This window comes from Cyanistes caeruleus, chromosome 28 (assembly GCF_971803275.1).
Source record: "Cyanistes caeruleus chromosome 28, bCyaCae1.hap1.1, whole genome shotgun sequence".
Classification (NCBI taxonomy): Eukaryota; Metazoa; Chordata; class Aves; order Passeriformes; family Paridae; genus Cyanistes; species Cyanistes caeruleus.
Window position 1 is genome coordinate 1,292,128 of NC_141728.1, and position 17,947 is coordinate 1,310,074.

Genomic DNA, 17,947 nt, shown 5'->3' on the forward strand with positions numbered 1-17,947 from the left:
CCGCTCCTGCCCGGCCGGGCAGCGCCCACGGCCAAAGCCCACGCCACCCTCAGCCCTGCCCGGCCTCACCAGCCCTGGGGCCTCACCCAGGCTCTCGCGTGGCCCCAGCACATCCCTGCTCACTGCTCTTGCTCCAGGCCTTCAGCTTCTCCCTGCTGGCTCCTCTCAGTGTCTGCCTGTCCTCAAGCTCTTCAGCACAGCTGTGGTGGCAAAAGTGGAGGCTCTGCAATTGGTTGCAAGGCCTGGCAGAGCTGCAGTCCCTGAGCTCTGTGTGCTCCCTCCTGGCCCCCTCCATCCCCTCAGCCCCGCCGTCCTCTCGGCAAAGCCCCAGCCCCCTCTTCAGTTTCTTGGGCCTCTCCCAGGCCTCTCCCCCGGCTCAGTCCCTTCTGAGCCGCTGTGTCCCCTCAGAGCCGGCACAGCCCTCAGCCCGTGCCTCTGTCACCTCCGTGCCACCATGGCCCTCTGCTCCCCCACAGCCCTCAGTGCCCCTCACACCTCAAGGTTTGCAAGGTCCCTTCAGCATCAGCGCCTCCTCAGCCCCCTCAGTCTCAGCGTCCTTCAGCAGCTCCTCACAGGACAGTGCCTGGGGCCAGCGGCAGCTCCCACCGCTCCAGGGACAGCCAGGGCTGCAACTGCTGCTCCGCCTGGCCCGGCCCCAGCTCGGACCCAGCACAGGGGGACACAAGGGGCACAGCGGGAAAAACAAGAGATGAAAAAGGCAGCCAAGGGGGAAAGAGGCAAAAATGCAGCCTAGGCCTACACAGCTCAATCTATGCACCTATACATCCATAGAGCTCTAACTAAAGAACTATGCACATTTAGAAATGGAACTCTGTGCGCATAGAAATGTTACTCTACGCATATAGAAATGCAAATTTGAAAATCTATAAATGTAACTGTATACGTAGAAATAAAATCGTATCGTATCCAGAACTACACATACAAACTATACAGATGTAGAAATAGATACACTTAGAAATACAACTCTATCAATCTATACTTGTAAACTATATGGATAAAGAAATCAAGATAAAAAATCTCTAACTGTGTCTATAAACAGAGGAATGCCACCTGCCCGATGGTCACAGGCTCTCCCTCTGATCCTTCTTCCCACGCAGGGCAGCCCTTCTGGCCAGGTAGATCACATGGATATCTGGGAAGGAAAGGCAACTCTCAGTCAATGCTGGCCTCCGTGTAGCTTTCCCTTTGCAAGTAAACTGTCCTGCTAGCAAAGGCTGTCAAAGATGGCCTGAAAGGCACACTCTCACTTGAGAATCTGAAGCCTGCTCTTTCAAGAACCTTAATGATCCTTCCAAGTTTTCCAGTCTTGTGAAGTTTTGAAGTACGCCAATCAATTCACAACCCTCCCAGTGCAAATGGCACCCCCGAGAGCTTGAAACACAGACAGTGCCAGCTGCCACAAAGAAGCCCAGCCTTGTTCTTTCTCTGGGCTGACGCAGAGACGTCAGTCCTCACTGCAGTGGCTGAAGCTGAAGGCTGCTGTGAGCTGGGAACCAATTGGGACACGCAGCTTGGTGACACAACTGCCACCAGCTCAGGTTTATTGCCGGCTCTCTTGCCACAGCAGAGGACTCGGTGTCAGAGCCTCTGGAAAAGCATGGAGGGGCAGGGCTCAGGGAGCCTGTGCCAGTGCAGGATTTGAACTAAAGGCACCAGGAAGCACCAACCCTGCTGCAGACAAGAACTCAACTCTTCTCATCTCCCTTCCTGTCAGAGGCAGGCTCAGAGCAGCTGTCTCCCATCTCTGTAAACCACGCTGGGCTCACTCCTTACCAAGCTCCTCGGGCTCCTGTCCAACGTTCACACAGCTCCCGCAAGCAGGCAAAGCTCCCTCTGCTGCAGCCTTGTTCACAGCCTCCCCTCCTGAAGAGCCACGGGCAACACTAGGATTGACCTGAAAAGAAAAACAGAAAGAAGGAAACGCAAAGATCAGCCAATAGATTCTGCAGGGATACAATCAGAGCCTGCCAGATTTCCTTCTGTGCACCAACAAATTGCTTTTGAAAACTTGTATATACGCGGGAGTTTGCAGAAGACAAAGGCTCATCGCGCTTGGCAAGAAGATATGGGCAGTTCCAAAAAATCCCCCTCCCCACCTCCAGTCTGCCCTTCCTCAAGAATAAATCTACCCATGCAATGGGTCAGCATGTTAAATGAAATGAGAGAAATTCTTTGGCAAAGTTGTAGAATAAGATGCAAAAAGGCCTGTGCCAATGCAGAAACTGAACCCTCCAGGCCAGTCTGGGAAGAGAGAAGACTTAAGAAAAAAGGGATTCCAAAGTGCAAGAGGGAATCTGTCAAACACAAGGACTAATGGGCCCTGATTGAACTGCTCTTCAACACAGGAGGAGCCCCTGGGCTTAAAGGAGTCCTTAACCATTTCATGGCCAGCACCAACCTTATCCTTCTCACCAATCACACAAGTCATGGCGCCTCAAAACCAAGACATCTGCCCCCTGAAGACTCCACGGCTCACACACTTCATCCCTTCTTCCTAACAAGGAGCTCTGGGCCCCAGAGGCCTTCAACAGTCCAAAACACTGACTTCTCCAACACGCTCCAAGAGCTGTCAAGGCTGACAAGGCTGTTGAGCGTGGGGATGACACTCAAGCCATGGAGTGGGCGCTAAGGATGGAGTCCTGCTAGCTCCTGGCACAGGGATGTGCTCTTGCCACCACAGCCCTAAGCACAACAGTCTCATGCAGGCTGCAGCTTTGCAGGGACTGTCTGGCAACACCCATCTCTTCTTCCCACAAGGTGACTGAGCTCTGGAACATGGAGAGCAAGACGGGCCAGTTTGCCCAGCTGAGCATTTCCCAGCTGGAAACTGGACTGCAGGCACCAGGTTCCTGAGAGGGCAAGACAGCTGCAGCTCCAGCCCATCCCCACACACAGCTCTGGGAATGCCTACACGCACAGCAGGGCTCACACAGCAGCAGCAGCAGCCCTTGCTTTGCCTTGGCCTTCCAACCCAAGAGAGGCAGAGCCCACATCTGCTGCTGGCACCCTCCCACTCTGCCTTCAGTGGCAATTCTCCAAACGCTCTTCTCTTCTTTGCCATCAAACAAAGCCTGTTAGAACCCACCAAGCTTCCACCTCCTCCCCACAAATGCCCCTGCACAAGGGATTCTTCCCAGAAAAAGGAGCATCCAAACCTGGCAAACACCTCTCATCCTCACTTAAGGGCTATCCCCCCTTTTCATTCCCTCTTCCTTAGCAAATCTTGCTTTACCAAGCAAATCCTTCCGTGTCCATTCCCAGCTGAATTCAAGAAGCCTTTGCTTCTCAGCCATGCAACAACATTCAGAAGCTCTCAGTCCAGCCCCTCTCATCCCTGTCCAATGGAGTTACCTGAGCAGAGGGAGACCTTTCAGGCACAGATGGTGAAAGCATCTCCTCCAGTGTCTCCAGAACAAGGTCCAGATCCAGCGGTGGCAATTCCTCTTCCCCAGGAGTACTCCAGACCCAGCTTGGGGCTCTCCATGCTGCATAACCAGCACTGCCAGCTGGAGCACTGGGGACTGAAGTGCCTGGGGTGGCTGGAAGAATCCAAAAACATGGGTGAGGCTCCAAAATGAGGCTTTGGGACACAGAGCCTTATTGCTGCCTTGGATCAAACATCACAGGAAGCGCACAGCAACCTCAACTCCAGAAAGGTGTTAAAAACTTCCCAGGGAATTGGAAGAGTGAGCTCTTCCCCTTCAAAAGTATTATCCTAATCAACGTGTACATAGATTAAAGTATGGCTTGTGAAACCGATCTAGACATACACACAGACATAATCACCTTGAATCACAGCCTTTTGCATCTTCCCAGCAGCTTTGGCATTTGGCTGCTTGAGTTTCTCATCACAAGAGACCACAGAAAGTGCATTCACCCAGGAAGAGGCCAGAGGTGCAGACACACATGCTAAACTTCAACTGCGAGTTTATTCTAAGGAGCAGTCATGTAGGTGAGGCCATGGTCTGCAACTGCAACTGTTCTGGGGACTCCCAGCGTGCACTGAAATTTCATAGCATTATTTGTGGGAGAGACTGTTGGAAATGGAAAATCTGCAGCCTTAGAAAAAGCCTGGATTGATGGAGTGATGAAAGTACACAGACATCAGGTAGAGTAATTCTAAACCTATGTTCTTACAGTTGCAAGTAAGAATATGCCACGAGTAAGTAAGAAATTATATTAAGTAAAATAGTTGCAGGTATAAAGTGTAATAATGTGATTTATAAAGTAAGTTAGAGATCTAGGAAGTATAACAGAAGTGTGTGTGAATACGTGACCCGTTAGCTCGTTGGTTAAAAGACAGACGCAGTGTGGCAAAATCAAGTAAAGGTGATAAGAGCTTAAGAAGTGAAAACAAACTTGGTGTCAACTGTCTACTGGACTAAAAACTTATATATTGCCATGTGGAGAAGGAACTCGTAACTTCCTCAAGCTGTGGTTGACTTGTTGCCTGTAAATCTCACGCCTCGGGACTGATCTCTTATTGGGCTACTTAAGCAATAAATCATCTCAAAGCACGGTGGTGCCATCCCTTGTATTTCATCTCAACAAAAGACAATCTGTAAACTCTGCAATATCCCATCAGAGTCCTAGTTTGGCTTCATCCAAAGAAAAATGGGAGTTCACCTGACCCCGACCAGTTGTGGAGAAATGTTCTTTGCCTTGCCCTTTGACCTCTACACAGAGGCTGCCTGGAAAATGGCCAGAACATCCTCCAAATCTGCAGCAAGGACGGGAAAAGCAGACAGAGATTGTTCTGATATTCATGATCCTGCTTCCTAGTACCCTCGACACCTGATTGTCACAATCAAATGGACACATGACAGAGCACCGCGGCAAAATACTTCAGTCACTTTTTGTGCTCTTTCTGAAAAGCCAGGGGAGAGACACATTCCGTACCTGATGGGATGTTGGCTGGCAAGTGCTGCTCTGGAGAAGTGCAGCTGCTGCTCTCTGGAGAGGCCACAGAAGTGCTTTGATGGTGCGCAGGAAATGCTGGAGTCATGAGCTCTGGCTGGAATTGGAATCTGTGTGTGCCTGGCTGGCCTGATGAAACCCCAAGTCCAGATGCAGCAAACACTTTCTTGGCACGTGCTGGGGAAGCTTCACGCCCTTGAGGGTCTGGACTTGTCTTGGAAGGGCCTGGAGGCAGCTCTGAATCCTCAGGTGAGGCAGCACTGCGCTTCTGGCACCAAGGAGCTGTGCAGCAGGGAGGGAAGAAGAAAGGAAGCAAAGGGAAGGCTGGGTCACTCCTGCTCCTCAGCTGTGTTTCCCTTGGCAGCAACTGTACTTCTCCCAAGGAAGACAGAAGCTCCTATCCTCCCAAGCAGAGTGAGAAGGAGAAAATTCCCCACATCTTCTGAAGCTTTGCAACAACCAATTCCTTGTCTACTCAGCTCTCCCGTACTTATTCATCTGTCTGGGAAAAGTGTCCCGCTGCCATTCCTCGGCACGAGGCAACTGCCAGAAAGCCAGCTGCCAGCTCTTCTCCCTTCTGCTCCAAAGGCACACAAAAACTTTAGAATCACAGCCTTCCCTATCTCCCCAGCAGCTTTTAGATTTGGCTGCTTGAGTTTCTCATCACAGAAGGCCACAGAACGTGCATTCGCCCAAGAAGAGCCCGCATCTTCAGGCACACACTGAGAAATTCAACTGGGAGTTTATTCTAAAAGCAACCTTGTAGGTGAGGCCATGTTCTGCAGCTGCAGCTGTTCTGAGGCACACAGAGCTCATTTCAATGGCACGGCCCGATTTGCAGGCCAGTCAGTCTGAAACATCTGCAATATCCTATCACCGTCCTAGTTGGACTTCATTCCAAGAAACAGGGGAGTTCACCTAACACTGACCACTTGTCTGTCGGGCAATATTTTTCGCCCTGCCCTTGCACCTCAGCAGACAGGCTGTCTGAAAAATGCCCACAACAACCTCCACATCTGCAGGAAGGACAGGAAGAGCAGAGAATCCTTTGGCATTCACAGTCCCACTTCCTAGTACACTTTCTCCGTGATTCTCACTTGAGATCTAGCCATGACAGAGGACTCAGGAAAAACACTTGAAAGGCTCAGTTGCCAGGACCTATTGGAAAAGGAAGGGTAGAAACTCTTTCCCTACCTGATGGGTGGCAGGCTGGGCTGTGCTGCTGAGAAGATGAGCAGCTGTTGCTCTGTCCAAGGGCCCTGCAAGCAGCTTCAGGGTCGACTGGAGTGAGGCGAACCATGAGCTCAGGATGGCGTTTCAGGTCCAGGCGAACCAGTGGAACCGTGAGCTTGCGGAGATTAAATCTCTGGATGAGCTCTCTTGATGGTTCCACTGGTGAAGCCCCAACAAGTCCAGAGGTGGCACAGACTTTCTTGGCAGGTGCTGGGGAAGCCTCCCTCTCCTGAGCACCTGCACTTCTCCTGCAAGGGCCTGGAGGCAGCTCTGAATCCTCAGGTGAGGCAGCATCGCGCTTCTGGAGCAAGGGAGCTGTGCAGCAGGGAGGGAAGAAGAAAGGAAGCAAAGGGAAGGCTGGGTCACTACTGCTCCTCAGCTGTGTTTCCCTTGGCAGCAAGTGTGCTTTTTTCAGGGAAAACAAAAGCTCACCTCCTCCCAAAACAGGGTGAGAAAGAAAAATATCACCACATGTCTTGGGGGGTTTGATGCCTATAGAACTTAAGTCAAACTTACAAGCTGCTTCTATAGATTGACTTATAAGATGTCAATATAACCTGATAGATCTGTATCACCAGATATCAATAGGACTTGAATCATAATTTCATGGATCTATTTAACCTGATAGAGACTAGTATAACCTGTACTGGCTAGTATATGGTTAATTGGTTGCTCAGTGCTGGAGAGAGGGGAAAAAAAATGAAAATCTCACCAGGTGGTCAGTTTCAGAGAGAGGTCAGTACAGTACTAATGAAAACTTAGCAAACGTCAAGTCAATTAACCACACAATAAAGCAATTAGACTGGTTAGGACCAGACAGACCAAGGAACACCGTAGCTGTGCATGCTCTGAAAACAAAGTTCAAAAGTTCAGATGCAAAGACGACTTTGGAAGCCTTCGTCAAACACCCCCAACGACCCCCAAATTGGGGAGGCACAAGCACAGTGAAAAAGAACTATCTATAGCCATGAGATTATACTATGTAAATTCGTTCCAGAGTCTATAATATACATTATAATATATTACATACGATAAATACAATACATTATATTACATTATAATATACAGTATAATATGTGTATATTAGTTCCATATGTTATAATGACATAGTAACACCAAGCAATAATTACTAAATATATCACAGCAATTGAGAAACGTGGATGAATTAGGAGGAGAAATCCTCCTCACCTCCAGCACTGAAATAAACAACTCTACACACACGGGTGTATGGGATTTTATTCACTTTGCAACAAGCAGCTCCCTGTCTACTGAGCTCTCCCCTGTCCGTTCAAGCCTTGGCAGGAGGCAGCTGCCAGAAACCCAAGTGCCAGCTCTTCTCCCCTCTGCTCCAAATGGGACAGGAGGCTCCCTCTCCCGCTGGGGCTGAGCACGCCCAAGCCCTCGGCTCAGCCGCACTCCCGGAGAGCTCCCCGAGCGTCCCAGGGCCGCGCAATGAGCAGCGCCAGCCACGGCACAGGGCCGGGCCGGCTGCCGGCCGAGCGGGCCAGCGTGTGGCGAGCGCAGGCGCGGCGGGACTGTCCCGCAGCCCCCGGCAGCCCGGCACAGCTCCCGGGCCCTGCCGGCACAGCTGCCTTGCCCAAGGACAGCCCCTGTGCCGGCCGGGGCAGCAGCGCTGAGCAGCCCCAGCACGGGCAGGGGCCGCTCCTGCCCGGCCGGGCAGCGCCCACGGCCAAAGCCCACGCCTCCCTCCGCGCCCGCAGCTCCCACCCCGTCTCACCGGCTCTGGGCGGCTGCCCGCTGGGGAAGGCGGGCAGCGACCGCTCCGTGGGGAGCCGCTGGAGGCGGCTGGGCTGGCGGCTCCGCACCTCCAGCCCCGCCGCCAGTCTCTGCCTGTTGGCCCTGGTCAGGCGTTTGATGCGGAGCAGAAGCTCGGGGCGGTCGCGGCGGAAGTTTGGGTTCATAAAGTGGAGCCGAGCCCCGGCATCGCCCGGCACAGCTGAGCCAAGCCATGCCGGCACCTTTTGGAAGCCGTAGAGGTTGAGCTGGCGCACGAAACTGCCAAAGTGCGTGGCTTTGAAGGAGTCCGGGGCCGCCCCCGCCCCCTGGCCGCCCCCTCCGTGGGCGCCGGCCGGGCTGAGCAGCTCCCGCTCGAAGAGGAAGCGGTCGATGAGCAAGCCCTGGGCCTGGCTGTCCCAGCGCACGGAGCGGACGCGGGGGCTGTTCACCAGGCGCCACAGCTTGGCGGGGAAGGTGCTGGCATTGAGTCCGGCGGGCAGCGGCAGCTCCGCCATGGCACCGATCTGTCTCCGACTGGCGCCGCAACGGCCGCGGCGCAACGGCCTGAGGGGGGCGCTGCGTTCGGCCCCGCGCGCGCCCGGCGCGGCCCCGGCGCGGGCCGGACTCGGCGAGGACGAGCGGGGCCTGAGGGGAGATAAGGCCAGGTAAGAGCAGGTGAAAAATGCATGTGGGAAACGAGAAATTACATAGGAATTACACTAATTGACAAAGATTGTTACTGTAATAAACGGAATTGATTATTGCTAACTAAATTGTGCCTGTTCTTCAAGTTATTTTTAGAAACAATTGTCAGGAAAATTAATCCACAAACGCCAGAGGTTTATGTCCAAAAAGGAGACAGAGGAGTCCTTTTTTCTTTATTCCAATAAATATTTGACCCAATGACCCAACACCTGTGCGCTGCACTGCGGCATTTTTTACCCAATCACTTACTACTACCCAAAAACCCCTCGGAGAAGAACATGAAGGAGAAAGGAGAAGGACAAGAGACAACACCCTAAATCCTGCATCTTGTCTCCTGTTCTCTAAACTACTTTTTCACCCAGTGATTTAAGAAACTTTCTAATCAACACACTTACTCTTTTAGCTTTTTCTATCTAACTTTAACATTTGTTTTCATGTATCACCATGAAAACATGCTCATGAATTTCATGTCATATGAAATTCAGTGTTTCTTGGAATCCTAGAACTAAGTATTAGAAACAAGGGCACACACTCTGTATCTCAGACTCCAACATCTGCCCCTCTCTTTTTTTAAAAAAAACAATAAAAAAAATCAACCCAAATCTTTTCTTGGATTAATTTTCAAGAAGGGTTATTTTTCTTTCACTCATGCTTTAACAAATGAGGCTTTACAATATTAATTTTCCCACTCTCACTTGAAACCCAAAGTCCATTGCTCTTGCACGTGGGATCCAAGCTGTTCAGCTGTCAGCTGTGTCTTGATACAGTTCACATCTGCGTGCTCGCTCTTCTGCTCTTTGGGCTGTCTGCTTGTCTCTGCAGCTGAGGAGTTTCCATGTTCTTCGCTAGGAAGTTACTTCTGCTTTGAACCTGTGAATTCACAAACATAGACTTTCCTCCAAATTATTAATTGAAATGAATTTTTAATATTGCGTCTGAACTTTTGACCGGAACCAAAGAATTCTCTCTCAGCTTTGCTTGAGTACTGTTAGAACAATACCTGATAATTGATGGAATTGGCTTTGTAACAGACTTGTTTAAAAAGGACTGTTCAAGAATTATTTGTAATAGATATAAGATCTTTACGCTTTTTCCAAAAATTTAAGATATATAAGGTTTTTATACTTCTGAGGCATAGCCTTGGTCCCCCCCCCTTTTTTTTTTTTTTGTAATTAAGTACGGTATTTGTTTTTTTTGTTATGACAATGAAAAACCATCAAAGGAAAACACTTGCACATGTATACACATAGGAAATAACACCTTTACAGAAATCAAAAACTTTTGAAGAAGATGCATAATTAATATTATGCAATATTAAACTTATCTGAATAATTTGTAACATGAATTGCTGAATATACAAAATATATACTCTCATCCCAGAGTCTGCCACCGCTGATAAATCAATGGAAGATTGGAAAATCATGTCCGGATAACAATTTTCCAAGCCCACTGTAAAATCCAGCTGCTATATTAATTCACTAATTGTCAAGTTAAATTGACCTGAATATTGTTTTGATGCAGAAAACTTCGGGGTTTATTGGTAAATTCTCTATCCAGGTAAAGTCAAGGCTTGGCCAGAGCCTTAGGCCTCATCTGGAAAGATGTCTCTTAAGTCATTTTCAAAGCAAGGGGTTTAAGAATAGCAGCCATAAGATGCTTAAAACACTTAAAACACTTTTCAAAGGCATTTGTATGAAACAAATGATCAGATGTCTTAGGTAATTGACTAATTAAACTATTCAGCAATTAATTTAATCTGAAGTTTCTTTCATAACACTTAACTTTCAACCATGACACATTTTCTTAGAATCCTGGAAACTAAAATAATAAAGATACATTGGAGTAGGCAAATGCAAATCTTCTTAAACAAGGAAAAGAGTAAAAACCAACAAACAAAAAACTCTGTATAGAAGCAGCTGCATAGGTTATTTACTAAGATGCATCTGTAGTTAGAAAACAAAAAAATCTGAAATGACTCGTGTCTAAAAGGTAATTACACAAAGATATATCAAAATGTGTATAAAGCTGGCAGTAAATACGACACTTTATAGATAATGCTCACCATAGAAATCTATAAATTTACATTATACAATGAATATGTCATCAGTAAGTGTCTGAGGAAATCAAGATAATATTTTTAAAACATTCACGTCTTAGTGACTAAAAATGAATTAAAGTGAAATCTTTTAATTTTTTTGTAAATAACAATCACTATTGTTTTTTGTGCAACTTATAGAAAACCAAAACTGCAGAGATTATAACAAACAATAGAACCTACAGTGAAATCAAGGGTGTCACAGACTGCATTCACTTCTATCCACAAGTAGCTGTTCATCAGCATTCTGTCACAGCTGTTTCAGTTGTAGTCATCTTCATCTCTCCAGGAAAATAACTATGCAGTTTAAACAAATGTCTTCAATAAAACATGAAGGAATTTAAATTTTAAACTTGTTAAAAATTAATTATGATAAAAATAAGTAACAAAACAACGTCAAAAAATACCAAAATTATAACTTAAGCTAAAAACACTCAAATTTAAACATAGTGAAATTTAACTTTGATTAATCTTATTAACACTTAATCTATATTAGATGAAAATATGACTTAATCTTACTCTGTTATTATAAAAAAAAAAGACAACTAAAAGTTTGGTATACATTTCTTTGAACACAATATAACAGGAACATTGATTCACTATAGAGATTATAGGGATGCAACAAATTTATCACCATTCTATGTTATCTGGTTTTGAGAATAACCCATGATAACTGCAGATGTTCTTAAAAACATCCATTTGTAACAAGAATTTGCTTGGTATATGCTTAAATTTGTTAGGATTTTTAGAGTGCAGTTTTACTAGAAAAAAAATACAACACTACAGATTTGGCAAGTTGCTATTCAGCTTTTGTAGTACTTTTCAGAAACATTAAGTCTAACTTTTTAACTAAAATCCAAAATCTAAATTGGTATATATGCTGTTATACATGTTTGTTTTTTTAATAACAAAAAGACTCACATTAAAATTTCTTTATTAAAATTGTCAAAAAACCAAGCAAATGGGTAATATATGGTTAACATAACTTTGAAATTACTGAAGCTGTATTGAACTAAATGCACAATACACTTATTCAAATGAAAGGAAAGGTTAAAAATTAAAGAAACCTGTCATTCAATCCTTTTTCTGTAGGGTTAATCATATGATCTTTCAACTCAAATCTTGCAGAAATTAACTGTAACTACAGTAATAATACTTGATCACACTGTATCATACAATATTACATTATCAGGAGATGTATAGAGAAGATAACATTTTCAAAACTTTCATGTATTGGGAATACTGAAACAGAAAAAAATTCTTTTAAATTTCTTGGGATGCATAAGTATCATCATTTCCTTTGTTATTCTGTAAAAACAAAACTAGCAGATATCATTAGAAATACAACATCCATATATATTCTATTCTGCAACATTTTTAAACTTTTTGATCCATTTTTGAAGGCACTTCAATAGGGGCTTCTTTCTGAAGCTTAACTGACTGCAATCATTTGCAGATTAGCCAGTAATGCATCTTACAATGCTTTTGATTTTTGCCTTTCGGCTATTTTTCTGAAGCCATTCCAGAGATGCTGGACTTTGTATTGCCCTGTCCCGTAACCCCGAGCCCATGTCTGTGGGAGGATTTGTGGAGTGAAAGAACTGTGCATGAGCAGGGCTGTGCTCCAAAGGCTCTTGGCTTTGTGTGGTATCCAGTGAAACCATCTGCTGCGGTGGAGCTGTTGTTTTTCCCAGCTGTTGTTGCTGTGCTGCAGCTGTATTGCAAAGGCAATTCAATTTGAAAAGCGGCGCTGCAGCGCCTGGGGGCAGTGCCGCAGGCGGGGTCTGGAGCTGCGGCGGTGGTTGCGTCACTGCTGACGTCACTTTGACTGACAGCTGTGGCTGCAGGCCCAGCCCTGGCAGGCGGGGCGCAGGGGCCGCCGTGCCCGTGGAGGTCCCGGACCGCTCTGGGTCGGGCCGAACCCTCCCGAACCCTCCCGGGGGGGACAGGGCTGTCCCCTCCACCCCCCTGGGGCCGGAAAGGGACTCGGCTGCCGGCACGCAGGCGGCCAAGGAAGTTTCCCCTCCCTCTTCTGCCTGCAGCAGCGCACCGAGCGCTGGAACAGCTCCGAGAGAGCTCAGACACTCTTGCAAAAGCTCCAAGGCCCCTTTTTGCAGATTCTGCCCGCGTTTTAGAATCGCCTCCTCGTCTCTGTATAGTTGTTTTTCTGGGCTTTCAACAGGCTGAGACATTCCCTGTGCTACGGTGGAATTCAGGAAGGCTGCCACAGACTTTACAGCGTGCGGGAACAAGGATTCCGCATCTGACTGGGACAAACCCTTCTGTTTTTCTGGAGCCATCGTGTCCCTTGCCTGAGTTCCAGAGTCCCATTTACTGGCCATGACTTCATAAGTCACTGCAGAAGCCATTAGAAGTTCAGTCGCTGCCTGGTCTCTCAGAGTGGTTTTTTCATATATTCTCACGTTTATCTTCTCCCACAGGCTTGGGGTAAAAATTTTCTGTGAATCCACGTTAGGGAATTCTGCCCGTACCCAGGATAGAAGGCTTTTAAGCTCCTCCGTGGACACAGAGATCGGGTGCTCCTTTACTGTAGCTTCCAAGACAGCCAAACCTCCCCCTCAGATCTGGACATGTTTCCCATATTTTTGCTCCCTTTTGACGGCTTACCTGACCTGAGGGTCAGCTTTCTCTCAGCTCCTCTATCCGTGATCCGTTCCACAGCTCACAGACGTCTGGCTTGGCTTGTCCGCTCTCACCAGCACCGGGATTACCGAGATCTTCTTCTTCCCCTTTCCAGGGAGTTTTCCAGCTTTCCGCTGTCTTCTTTTTGTTTTTGTTTTTTTTTTGTTTTATTTTTTTTTTCCTCAACAGGAGCCTTCAGTTCAAAGTGCCCCAAGTTTGGGAGCCATTTGTATCGTTAAGGACTTTTGGATTAGGTTCTTTTTCCCTCTGAACTGAAGATTGATGAGAGGGAGGCAGTTTTTTCGTGTTCAGTTGTTTATTCTTTTCTTATCAGCTTTACAAGCTACAAGGAGCTATGTGCACTATGATAGAAAAGGGGTAAAATGGCTAACAAAGATCCTCTTCAAGGTCTTTTATATTTCCATTTACCCAACTAACAGATGACAACTAAATTATTTTTCTTAGTGACCCAATGACCCAACACCTGTGCGCTGCACTGCGGCATTTTTGACCCAATCACTTACTACTACCCAAAAACCCCTCGGAGAAGAACATGAAGAAGAAAGGAGAAGGACAAGAGACAACACCCTAAATCTTCCTTCTTGTCTCCTGTTCTCTAAATGGTTTTTCACCCAGTGATTTAAGAAACTTTCTAATCTACACACTTACACTTTTCCTATCTAACTTTAACATTTGTTTTCATGTATCACCATGAAAACATGCTCATGAATTTCATGTCATATGAAATTCAGTGTTTCTTGGAATCCTAGAACTAAGTGTTAGAAACAAGGGCACACACTCTGTAACTCAGATTCCAACACCAGAGTAAGCTAGTGAGGAAAATGCCTGGCCTGGCTGGGCAGGGAGCTTTTGCAGGAACTCAGGAAAAGGATGAGGGTGCATCACCTTTGGACAGAGGGACAGGCAAAGTTTAAGGATGTTGTTAGGTCCTGCAGAATGAAAAGAAGAGAGGTGAAAGCTGAATGAGAGCTTAACCTTGCTGCTTCTGTGAAGGATAACATACCGTGTCAGGCTGGAGCTGATCTGGCTCTGTCACTGGGGCCTGCACAGGAGTGGGTCACACCCCAGGAGCAGGATGAGCCCAGGTGTGACTAGAGTACTCACTCTACGGCTTTTGGCTGTCAGTCTGAGCTCTGAGGAGGCAAGGACGAGAGGGAGGTCTTTTGCATGGGATAACAGAGGATTTATTGCTCTGGGGAATCTTGGGGGTAAAAAAACCCCAGAAAATGGGAGTGTGCAACACCTGAAATATGGAGGTGGTTCAAAGGGATGGTACAAAGCATCAGCTAATCAGAGATATCCTGGGGAGGGTAAAAGGCAGGGTTCACAAAATCGTCATCCAATTGGGGCCCAAAGCACCAAGGATCCACTGTGACACTGCAGGGCCCAAAGCACCAAGGATCCACTGTGACTCCACGGAGTGTCATGGAACCGTGGAGACCATTGTGACACTGCAGGGCCTCATGGAACCATTCTGACACCAAGCTGGCTGGGAGTGTGGATGTGCTGGAGGGCAGGAGGGCTCTGCACAGGGAGCTGGACAGGCTGGATGCAGGGCCCAAAGCCAACAAGGTGAGGTTGAACAAGACCAAGTGCCGGCTCCTGCACTTTGGCCACAACAAGGCCTGCAGTGCTCCAGGCTGGGGACAGAGTGGCTGGACAGCGGCCAGGCAGAAAGGGAGCTGAGGCACTGATGGACAGCAGGCTGGCCATGAGGCAGCAGTGTGCCCAGGTGGCCAAGAAGGCCAATGGCCCCTGGCCTGGATCAGGAATGGTGTGGCCAGCAGGAGCAGGGCAGGGATTCTTCCCCTGTGCTGGGCACTGCTGAGGCCACACCTCGAGTGCTGTGTCCAGTGCTGGGCCCCCAATTGAGGAAGGCCATGGAGGGGCTGGAGCGTGTCCAGAGAAGGGCAACAAGGCTGCTGAGGGGTCTGGAGCACAAGTCCTGTCAGAAGTGGCTGAGTGTGGTGGGTTTTAGCTCTAGCTAAAATCACTAGATTACTTCCTTCTTTCTGTGAGATATGGATTAGGAGAAGGGCAAAACAGGCTTAAAATTTTAAAAAAAACAACTTTATGATCAGGACTACAAGAATAAGAAACATGAACAAAGCCTCCAGAAACTTTTCCTCCCCCCACCCAACTTTTCCTTTCCCAAGTGACACGACAGAGACAAAACCTGGGATGTTAAAGCAGTGCCAACTATACAATAGTCTTTTCATCAGTCTGTGCAGGGAGAGGAGTTTTCTCTTGTCATGCCATGGAGAGTTCTCCACAAGAAACAGTTTTCTCGTGGCTTTTCATTTCTACAAATGGCAGTCACCCGGGCACAAACTCTGCCCTCTCCTCCCATTTTCACACCACTCAGAGGTGTGTTCATGGGCCATGAGCTCAAGGGGTTTTATTTTAAGGATGAGTTATTCAAAGGCAAAGGTTCTCTTCATGTCGGTTCGATTGGGAACGGCTAGGAAGAACGACACTGGACTCTCAAGGGAGTCACAACACGAGAATTCTCTCTAGTTTATTGCTTCAGGCCTGTCTTATAGACAGATACGTGGAAAGTACAGAAAAGAAACTCTTATTGGTTAGCAAAGTGCTACATCACCATCATTGGTCAGTGGCTCACAACCACTCTGACTCCCTCCTGCAAGGAGAAACAAGAGGCTGCAAAACAACACCTGCAAGGCTGTTTAGTGTCCCTGAGAATTGTTTTAATTCCTTCTCATATTTTTCCCAGGATACTTTCTCAGGCAGCCTGAGGAGCCATGTGGCCTGCAATTTGTACAGGCACTGTGGTTCAGATTTAGCATCCATATCTCCTGTTTGTAATTCTTGTTCTCTTAAGTCTGGGTGTATTTTTGTTTGCAATTCTAGAACTTCTCTGCAGTCATGTATTAATCCCTCCCCTGGGTCTCCATATAGAAACTGAGTGGGGCTTTGTACATTTGTCACTTTTAGTTCCAGTTCTGGGGAAGTTATCAAAATACCCTCATATTTTAATATTTGGCTATCAGTCAACCATTTTTCAGCTTTCTGAGCAAGAATTCCCCTAATATTGTGGGGGGTGTATACTTCTAGCAGTGCTCCAAAGGTTACCTTTTGGGCTTCTTCCACTAACACAGCAGTTGCTACCAGAGCTTGTAAGCATGTTGGCCAACCTTTACTAACTGGATCTAAGAACTTGGAGTAATATCCCACAGGTTTTCAGCTTTCTGCTCAATCTTGGGTCAACACTCCATAAGCCGTTTGATTGGCTATATTAACAAATAATTGAAAAGGCTTATCTGAGTCAGGAAGGCTTAGTACAGGGGCCTGCAATAGTGCTTCTCTAACTTGCTCAAAGCTTTCCTGGTCTTTTTTAGTCCATTTCAAGTGATTTGTGGTTAATTATTCTTATAAAAAATTCACTTTTCCACTAAACCCTTCTATCCACTGCTTACAGTACCCCAAAAGACCCAGGAACTGTCTTATTTCTCTTTTAGACTTTGGGGTCCCATGTTTACAATTTAGTAAAAAAAGGTACAATTTAGTAGATATATTCAGGTATATATTTCTATATATATGTGAATATAATTGGCCAGTGGTTACAAATGGTTAAGGCATAAGCAAAACTGACCAGGGCACGGGGGGGGCTTCTCACCCCACCTCATGTACAAAACAAAGCCCTTCAAGCTAAACTTGTATACTGTATGCTTATACATATTCATTAATGTTTGCCAGAAGTTTCCTCCTATTTCCAATTTTTCTGACTCTAAGTCACTTTTCTTCACAACACATGCCTCACTTGTTCTAAGGGGGTCTTCAGTCTTCTTTTGGGGTCTTTTGGCAAAGGCTTCTCCTCTTCCTCGTTGTCCTTTGGATAACCTTTCAGGTTTGTGCGTGTGTACTAAGCGTTGTTATGTAAGTCTACTCATTAGTCTGATATTTACTGATTTTTAGGCCCAATGCCTAAAGTCATTCTAATTTTGTCCATCTCAAGGCCTTTTTCATCTTGGGACATCACTTATCTTCCAAACTACATCCTGTACCTCAATTTTAACATGTAACATCTGTAAAGGGCTGCATCTGCATTGTAACACTGATTATTTTGGTTGCTTTTTATAATAACTTTAATAACAGTTACAATTTAGTTCGCACAAATCAATTCCATTTATTACACCACCCTCCAGGGTACCCAAAACTGGAAAATAGATCCCTTTCTGCTGTGCTGACAATTTCACACCCATTTTCCTTGATGTTAAGCTGCCTGCACAGCAAAAATCCACCCTCCACTGCAGCAAAAGAAACAACTTAACAAACTAAAGATCAAAGTTCCAGGGCCAGTCTCAGGGCCAGGGTGCTTTCCACAGCCAACTATCCTGGCCTGTAGGTTCGTGGCCCCCCTCCAGCACCCCCGGGGAGCAATGCACCCTTCCCACAACTTGTGAGCACCCTCAGCCTAACCTGGGGTACACTCACCCTCCTTTGGTCCACTGGACAGGGGCTGCAGGGAAGTCCTCCTCAGGGAAGTGCTCCTCTGGAAGTTGAGGGGGCAAGGACAAGAGGGAGGTCTTTTGCATGGGATAATAGAGGATTTAT

General features: G+C 46.9%; 1 protein-coding gene and 1 long non-coding RNA gene across 2 annotated transcripts in view; both read right to left on the reverse strand.

Moving 5' to 3' along the window:
* LOC147649008 (uncharacterized) overlaps positions 1-17,947 on the reverse strand; it is a 769,650-nt gene that overhangs the window by 38,232 nt on the left and 713,471 nt on the right. The window lies entirely within an intron of this gene.
* Positions 735-15,009, reverse strand: LOC111943595 (uncharacterized). Its single transcript, XM_086865038.1, has 7 exons — positions 14,376-15,009; positions 7,910-8,553; positions 6,133-6,486; positions 4,921-5,220; positions 3,373-3,560; positions 1,795-1,915; positions 735-1,153 (listed from the first exon to the last, which is right to left on the reverse strand). Exons 2-7 carry the CDS (start codon positions 8,421-8,423, stop codon positions 1,083-1,085), a joined length of 1,548 nt encoding a protein of 515 aa, XP_086721164.1. The 5' UTR covers positions 8,424-8,553; positions 14,376-15,009; the 3' UTR covers positions 735-1,082.

Bases quoted from the DNA above. Each gene is read 5' to 3' on its own strand.
- LOC111943595 (XM_086865038.1), bottom strand. From the start codon at position 8,423: ATGGCGGAGCTGCCGCTGCCCGCCGGACTCAATGCCAGCACCTTCCCC. The intron at 6,487-7,909 runs GTGAGACGGGGT...CCTGCTGCACAG, and splicing joins CGGGCAGCCGCCCAGAGCCG to CTCCCTTGCTCCAGAAGCGC. The intron at 3,561-4,920 runs GTACGGAATGTG...GGATTCTTCCAG, and splicing joins GCCAGCCAACATCCCATCAG to CCACCCCAGGCACTTCAGTC.